The sequence below is a fragment of the Trematomus bernacchii genome, unplaced genomic scaffold, assembly GCF_902827165.1.
Source record: "Trematomus bernacchii unplaced genomic scaffold, fTreBer1.1, whole genome shotgun sequence".
Lineage (NCBI taxonomy): Eukaryota > Metazoa > Chordata > Actinopteri > Perciformes > Nototheniidae > Trematomus > Trematomus bernacchii.
This window is the reverse complement of record NW_022987616.1, coordinates 5,975,882-5,984,653: the sequence shown is the minus strand read 5'-3', so window position 1 is coordinate 5,984,653 and position 8,772 is coordinate 5,975,882. Positions and strand designations below refer to the sequence as shown.

At 40.4% G+C, this 8,772-nt stretch overlaps 1 protein-coding gene across 1 annotated transcript in view; it reads left to right on the top strand.

The window, feature by feature from the left end:
• Positions 1 to 285: 285 nt before the first annotated feature.
• The window catches only part of pola1 (polymerase (DNA directed), alpha 1), a gene marked incomplete in the record, with an annotated part of 69,428 nt that continues 60,941 nt past the window's right edge, over positions 286 to 8,772 (top strand). Inside the window, 11 exon segments of the mRNA XM_034132627.1 lie at positions 286 to 448; positions 1,611 to 1,726; positions 2,233 to 2,329; positions 2,440 to 2,517; positions 3,424 to 3,539; positions 3,672 to 3,734; positions 4,693 to 4,785; positions 4,889 to 5,045; positions 6,617 to 6,764; positions 7,844 to 8,016; positions 8,347 to 8,459. Of these exon segments, the coding sequence (XP_033988518.1) occupies positions 391 to 448; positions 1,611 to 1,726; positions 2,233 to 2,329; positions 2,440 to 2,517; positions 3,424 to 3,539; positions 3,672 to 3,734; positions 4,693 to 4,785; positions 4,889 to 5,045; positions 6,617 to 6,764; positions 7,844 to 8,016; positions 8,347 to 8,459 (1,212 nt within the window).

The following is an 8,772-nucleotide window of genomic DNA, read 5'->3' as shown; positions in this document are numbered from 1 at the left end:
ACAATAAAATCATATATGAAATAAAAAGAAGAAAGGAATGTAGAAATAATAATAAATACACATAAATAAATAAAAAATAAACATTCATTTAAATACTAAAAAATGTATTTATCTATTTTATTGAATGAATTCATAAAATATGTATAATATTTAACAGTTTACATACCTTTTGAATCCTGTGCATTAAACAACACGATGGAGCAACACTGCCCCCCTGCGGTCAGAGTGGAGACTGCAGTGCTTCTTTTAATTGGCTTACAGCTTCGTGATGTCACGTCCTGCGTATGACTTTCCCCGGGAAGCAGATTTGGCGCGCGGTGTGTGCTGTTGTTGTGTTGACCTGCCAGTCAGTGAGCAAAACGTCAAAGTTATTAAAGATTTATTAAAGTTATGGCTCCGGTTTCTAACCCAGAGAAAGATATGGATGCTCCTGATGCTCCCGATGCTGGTGAGTTATTGTTATCGAGTTGAATACTAGCTTAATTTAGCTAAAATACACAGGGAGAGTTAGCTAACATTAGCTTACTTTTGTCAATCCATAACAAGGGACATGCTAAGGCCGTTCACAATGTGTGTGTTTTAATGAGTGCATGAATGTGTATTAAACTAGGCCACAATTTGCTACATGACTATTGTGTTACTAAGGTTTAAAAGCGGTCATAGAGTAAGGTAGATATTGTATTTAAGTTAGCCATCTGTCATTTTCTGGCGCTGTGTGTAACATTAAGCACTCTTTGAATCCATTACAGCAATAATGAAATAGCGTTATCAAAATGCCTACATTTATTTGTCTTTATTAAGCAGATGCAAAAGCAAAATGTGACTTTATTGGAGTATTTGTTGAGTTAAATGTCTGCAACCTGTGTGTTCAAACCGGGCTCCTGGTCGTCATGTCTGTGTGTAGTGGTGTAAAGTAAGTAGATTTACTGCACTTAAGTTGAGGTACTCAGGCTTTACTTGAGTATGTAATGTTTTTCTACTTTGTACTTCTACTCCACTACAGTTATGTAATACCTTTAGTTACTTCACAGATCTGGATGAATGATGTGAAATCTAATCAAGTGTTAAATCAGACTTTAGTTCCACCTGGAGTAAATTCACAAGCTACCCTGCAGTATACAAAGTCATTCAGACTAGCTGCACCTTTTCCAGCTTTGAGAACACTTTCATGATCAATCATTATAAAACATATCATATATATTATTCTGAAATGGACCAATCTGCACAATGACTACTTTTACTGTCGCTACTTTAACTATATTTTGATGATAATACTTTTCTACTTTTACTTGAGGAACATTTTGAATGCAGGACTTTTACTGTAACAGAGTATTCCTACACTCTGGTACTTCTACTTTTACTCAAGTACAAGATCTGAGTACTTCTACTTTTACTCAAGTACAAGTTGTGAGTACTTCTACTTTTACTCAAGCACAAGACCTGAGTACTTCTACTTTTACTCAAGTACAAGATCTGAGTACTTCTACTTTTACTCAAGTACAAGATCTGAGTACTTCTATTTTTACTCAAGTACAAGATCTGAGTACTTCTACTTTTACTCAAGTACCAGACCTGAGTACTTTATCCACCTCTGTGTGTGTGTGTCTCAGAAGCTGGAGGGCTGGCCATGTCTCGCTCCAGACGAGAGAAGAAGGAGAAGACGGGCAGGAAATCTGCTCTGGAGCAACTGAAGAAAGCCAAGAGAGGCGAGAAGATCAAATATGAGGTGAGGCACTTAATAGTAAACATCTGTGTTTAATAGTTTTCATTTACAGGTGCATGTTTTCTTTATTAATGTGACTTTACATGATCAGAATCAACTTTATTGGCCAAGAATGTGGGCACATATAAGTCATAATCCTCTCATAATATGTACGTGCAAATACATATACATTACAGCAAAACATGTGTTGTACAGACAAGGATATGTCCATCACAAAATTAGCTGTTGGGTTATTAAAATGTATTAAACAGTAAGGTAATATAAAAATACAATTATATGGTTACACAATTGACACTGTCTTTCAACACGTGAGGCAGAGTTATCTTTGACAGAAAACAGTTTTAATTGTAATGCATTTTATGTAAAACTTTAATATTGTAAGAATGCAGATCGTTTTAGATTCTCTGCTGTTATCAAGCATTTTAAAGGTGCATTTTGAAATGTTACTGATATCTATTCAACCATGCTAGTTTCATACTTTAGAGTTAACAAGTCTTCATGTTTTCCAGGTGGAAAAGTTTTCCAGTGTGTACGAAGAGATGGACGAGCAGCAGTACTCTGAGATGGTACGAGGACGACAAGAGGACGACTGGATTATTGATGACGGTGAGTCTCCTTCGCTTGTTTACACCGTCAGAATATGTCTTGATATATGTCAAAACTACATGTTTTTAACTGAGTTGTTTTGGAGTTCTAATGCGAGAGTTTCTCTTCAGATGGGACGGGATACGTGGAGGACGGGAGAGAAATCTTCGACGATGATTTGGACGATGATATAGTAGAAAACAACAAAGGTAATAATACATATCATTTATATAGCACACTTTAACCTTTTTTTCGAAACTGTGTCTCGGGGCTTCTCAACATTTATGAAACTATTAATGTTCCATACTCACTTAACGGGAAGAAACTCAGCTAACTGACGATACGAACCATTTTTACCGAAACAAAACACAAGTCTCACAAGAAGCGTCTAAATGAGCCCTGAGCGGAAAAAATGCTATCGCACTTAGCACAGAACTCACAGCTTAAATACCCTTATTACTTATCGTATCTGCAAAAACAAGATATCGATTAACAAGCTGAGATTCCACAGATTCCAGAAATATTAGGATCATCACTGAGCGATCCAAACTCGCGACAGGGGAAGCGAAAACAGACATCACAACACGTAGCTTCACAGAGGAAGCTTCTTACCTTAGCTGTTGTTCTGATCAAAAGTTGTGTTCAATGGCATTACAATGATAACAACGCTGCTGAAGGTTAATCCAATGGTTAATCCAATGTCTCTGTGTCACTTTGAAATGATTACTGATAATCCATCTTCATATTTACTAGTTTGAGCCTAGGTTTCAGTTTTCAGAGCATAACATTGCGTTCGACTGCGTGCGCTAGCTCTCAATGGTAACATGTGTGTGTGTGTGGAACGTCCCTGAGCCTGAGGCCTGAAAAACAGGCTCAGGGCTTAACAGGTTAAAAACAACGTCATCTCAAGGTGCTTCACAATGCTATGAGGAGAAAGTAAAATATAAAGTTATCTAAGGAGCATATTGAATAAAATATGTTAATGTGAAAAAAGGTTAAGTGCATAAAAGGTTAGAATTAAAAAAAAAAAGTGTGTGTACTGTGAGAGAGGGGCAGTGTGCAGTACATAGCTTCGTACAAGTAGTGATGTTTGTGTGAAAATGCTTTGTTTGCAGGAAAGGCCGGTTCCAAAGGAGCAGCCTCAAAGAAAAATATGAAGAAATCTGTCGTTGCCAAGTCCAACACCATCAAGAGCCTCTTCATGAACAGCAATGTGAAGAGACCGGCTGAGGTGAGTTGCTTCTGACACCAAATACCTGCTTCTTTGAAAAATGTCCCTGAGTTTGCTATGTCTGGATCTTTACTGAAAATAAACGTGTGTCCTGTCTTTGAATCGACCATTTGATGATTGTCTCTCCTGCAGAAAGAGGTGGATCTGTCCAAAGATGATCTATTGGGAGACATCTTACAGGACCTGCACTCTGAGGTTGGTACCATAATTGTCTAGACCAGGGGGGGTGTGTGTGTGTGTGTGTGTGTGGGTGTGTGTGTGTGGTGTGTGTGTGTGTGTGGTGTGTGTGTGGTGTGTGTGTGTGTGTGTGTGTGTGGTGTGGATGTGTGTGTGTGTGTGTGTGTGGGTGTGTGTGGTGTGTGTGTGTGTGTGTGTGTGTGTGTGTGTGTGTGTGTGTGTGTGTGTGGTGTGTGTGTGTGTGTGTGTGTGTGTGTGTGTGTGTGTGTGTGTGTGTGTGTGTGTGTGTGTGTGTGTGGTGTGTGTGGTGTGTGTTGTGTTGTGTTGTGTGTGTGTTTGTGTGTGTGTGTGTGTGTGTGTGTGTGTGTGTGTGTGTGACTGTGTGTGAGACACTGTGTGTGACACTGTGTGTGTGTGAGAGACTGTGTGAGACTGTGTGTCTGTGTGAGACTGTGTGTGTGAGAGACTGTGTGAGACTGTGTGTCTGTGTGAGACTGTGTGTGTGAGAGACTGTGTGAGACTGTGTGTCTGTGAGAGACTGTGTGTGTGAGAGACTGTGTGAGACTGTGTGTCTGTGTGAGACTGTGTGTGTGAGAGACTGTGTGAGACTGTGTGTGTGTGTGAGACTGTGTGTGTGAGAGACTGTGTGAGACTGTGTGTGTGTGTGTGTGAGAGACTGTGTGAGACTGTGTGTGTGTGTGTGTGAGAGACTGTGTGAGACTGTGTGTGTGTGTGTGTGTATCTACCTCCTTAAAACATTAAACAATAACTTTTTAAAACATTTGTAACATTTTCAACATCGTGGATAAATCCTTATATGCTCCGGCAACACACTGAACGTCAACTTTTCCTGTTTGGTCTAGACATGGCTGAATGTCAACACAATTAAACGGCAACTAATGACTTTAGTTTTTGAGCCACTGTGCATTGTTTTCACTGGATTTCTTTATTTCTCTCTCTCCCTCTGTCTTCCCAGAAACCGTCTCTTCTCACTCCTCCTCCAGGGATCACTCTGAAGAAGAAGAAGTCCCTGGGATCCTCCATGAACCCCTTTTCCATCAAGCAAAAGGTATCCTGTGAGCTTCCATATGAAGTGTCTGTAAAGTACATCACGAGCCACATTACATTGTTAGGATTCACTTCTTCTCACCTATATGTCTCTTCTGCACCAGGAGTCACCGTCAGCTAGCAGGCAGAAGGCGAAGGTTATCATCAGACCGCCGCCCTCTAACCCGACCCCCAGACCTTCATCCCGCCTCCCCTCCTCTTCATCAGCTCCTCCGGTGAAGAAGCAGGGGGCGGAAGTGGAGAAGATGGAGGAAGAGCAAGGTGAGACAGACAAAGAAAACTAGGGCTGCCTTTTAATATGGATACATCGAAAACATTATTCCATTCCTTTAACAAGATGATGTCTTTAAATGTCTTGTAAGTCCAACACCTAAAGCATTTCACTTTATTGTGATTATATAATAGAAAATCAGGAAATCTTCATATTTGGGAGGTCGGAAAACAGCATTTTCATTCCATTTGTTGATGAAAATTAGTGATGGGAATGACGGCTCTTTGAAGGGAGCCGGTTCTCATGGCTCCGTTCCTTTCCGAGAGCCGTTTTCTTTTTAAGTGGCGGTGGATATAATTTGTTGACCCTGCTTTAAATAATATTTTGGCTTTACAAATGTTGCACTCATTGCCTATGTTTTTGATGAAGTGCATCCAAATGCTGCTGCGTTTTTCACCCGAAAAAACACGTCTACCTGTACCACTTGCTATGACTTCTCTCTATCATGCGTATTCCGTTAAGACCCACGTAGGGCTGCACGATATTGAAAAAAACGGACATTGCGATATTTTCTTCCTCTGCGATATATATTGCGATATGAAAAAATACAGGAATTGAAGAAATGACCGTTTTCTTTGTCTGCAAACCATCCTTTCTTGAACTCTAATGCTATACAATTGGTATTTTTTTATATTTAACCGGATGAAGGATTTTAGTCACGGACGTCTGGATCTTAAGTTATCAGAGCGACAATCTGAGCTAGCTCGGTTATCCTGCTGTGATCTGATCAAGAATGGTTGTGATTGGTGCATGTCACTCACTCAAGTACCCCTGACATGAGAGCCGCGCAAGTTTTCCTTTTGTAGCAAGCAGCAAAATAATTGTAACATGACGTGTTTGAGTTAATTTGCCTACTTAATAACGCACGCAAAAAAAAAACGTATATCGTGCAGCCCTAGACCCACGCCTACTCTGCATCTGATTGGCTAACCCTAACCCACAACTTCTCACTCCTCGTGCCCAAACCTAACCAATCGGAGACACTCCTGCCTAAACCTAACCAATCAGAGACACTCCTGCCCAAACCTAACCAATCAGAGACACTCCTGCCCAAACCTAACCAATCAGAGACACTCCTGCCCAAACCTAACCAATCACAGACACTCCTGCCCAAACCTAACCAATCAGAGACACTCCTGCCCAAACCTAACCAATCAGAGACACTCCTGCCCAAACCTAACCAATCACAGACACTCCTGCCCAAACCTAACCAATCAGAGACACTCCTGCCTAAACCTAACCAATCAGAGTAGGGCCGGGTCTTCACGGAATACGCTTGGGGAACAAAATCAAGCTTTTTCACTGTTCACGTAAAGGCGAGTGGATTTATGGCAGGCAGTGAACCAACGATAAAAAGAACGGCTCTCACCAAGTACGACTCGGTTCCCTTCGTTCGTACAAAAGAGCCGTTCAAAAGAATCGTATCATTCGTGAACGTAACATCACTAATTAAGATAGCTGTCCACTTATCTCTGCAGCTCTATATGCAACTAGCTTTTTGCATGTTCTTGATCCTAGCAACAAGCATACACTCACCTCTTTGTGACGATGTGTTTCTCAGTGGACGACGCTCTGGGGTTCGATGAGGTGGACTTTGACGAGCCCATGGAGGTCGGACTTGAGGACGAGAAGCCTGCGATTAAAGATGATCCTGAGACTCCGTCTGAAGCAGCAGAAGTGAAGGTGGAGCCTCAGGATCCTGTCTTAGTGTAAGTCTGCTTTGCTTCCTTTGCTTCCTACAGCTTCAGGAAATATAGATACGTGTCCTGCTTCAATCCTAGAATGCACTTCATAGAGACTTCTTGCTCTATTTTAATTTACATTTTTGTATTTTATTATATCTGTTGCACTGTTGGAGGAGCTCAGGTCAGAAGCATGTCATTGCCATTTCTACTCTGTAGCTTTGAGCATATGATGACAAGAACAACTTTGAATCTTGATTTGAAATTTTTTATTAAACACACCGGCTATTTTTGTCCTCTTATCTCTCTATCCTTAGACCCTGATCTGATTTAATCCTCATACTCTTATTTAGTCTTGTGACACATTTTTTTAATGTATATATATATATATATATATGTATCAGGGTTTCCGTTAGGATTTTTTCTTGCCGGTCAAATGTCCGGAAATAATTTATTTTACCGGACAAATTTGAAACTTACCGGTCATGTTTCAATAATAATAATAATAAGAATTGTGTAGCAGAGTTTCCGTTAGCAGGTAATTACCGGACTATGAGCGGATATGCTGATGTTTAAACTCAGTTAATGGGGCTCATTTTTACATTGCTTCAGTTTATAATCGTAACAGATCGAAAAGTTCAGATTCATTTTTCAATAAATGATGCGCTTCCACAAACAACATAATTATTACATTCAAACAAACTGCTTGTAGTAGATGAAAACTCTCAAACTATTAAGAGTGAATATCGGCCGATAATGATCGTCGGCCAATCGGTCGGAGCATCCCTAATTATTACCGGACATTTTGACCGGCAGGTTTTGAATTTACCGGTTTTTAATAAATGTTACCAGCTAAAAAACGGTAATTACCGGCTAACGGTATGTATATATTACAGTTGTTACTGATGCTATTACTTTGCACTAGTGACCATTTCTTTCTTGTTTTTTTATGTATGTTCTTTTTTTTGTGTGCTATTGTTTGCATCACCCTCGCTGTTGTGGGTGGGGGTTTGTTGTTTGTACTGTACCTAACCCTAACCCTTTTTAAAAACACACCGGGCTAACCTGTTAAGACCTAACACATTTTTCTTCTTCTCCTCCTCCAGGTCCAGCAGGGCGGGCAGCTCGTGGGGTCAGGAGGAGGAAGGAGGGGTCAGCGAGGCTCAAGTGGAGGTGCAGGTCGACTCCAGCAAACTCCCGTTGGTGGAGGGAGCGGACGGGGAGCAGGTTTTCCGCTTCTATTGGTTGGACGCCTTCGACGACGCCTACAACCAACCAGGTAAAGCATACTGACACTGACACTACTTTTTCCATCTGCTTCCCCAGAAGCCTTTTAACTTGTTTTACCACTTACCGTATCTACATTGTTGTTTTTAAGCTATCTCTTTTATGCATGGTTTCATGAATCTGATATTCCATTATGTTTATTTACTGTGTTCTGTTGTCTTATTATTAAGTGTTAATGATGATGTGAAGCACTTTGAATTGCCTCTGTGTCTGACAATGTGCGATATAAATACCTTACGTTACCTTTATGATGTAAATCCAGAGATCTTACTCACAGTTTTGGAGCACTGCCTGACATTGTACCTCCTCCTCTGTGGCCCAGGTGTGGTGTACCTGTTTGGAAAAGTGTGGATTGAGTCTGCTGAGTCTCACGTCAGCTGCTGCGTCTCCGTCAAGAACATCGAGAGGACCATGTACCTCCTGCCGAGGGAATATGTACGTTTCACGCTCTGTCATTACGGCCAAAATGTTATGGAAACAATACGTTTTGTTCCGCTTTTTATACAGTTAAAAAATCACTCTAATCAATTATTTCTGTGTTACAAGGTGTGGTTACATGTTTAAATGATACGTATTCAGTGTAAATCTGTGCTGTAATATGCTTTAATATAATACTCATACATTTACATACTTGCACAAGCTTACTAATATATAAATAGCTGTGTGTAAGTGAATACATACTTAGTTTTACATGATGTAATTTAAGTAGTATAATATTTTCTCTGATTCTTATATGGAGAGGAGAGAG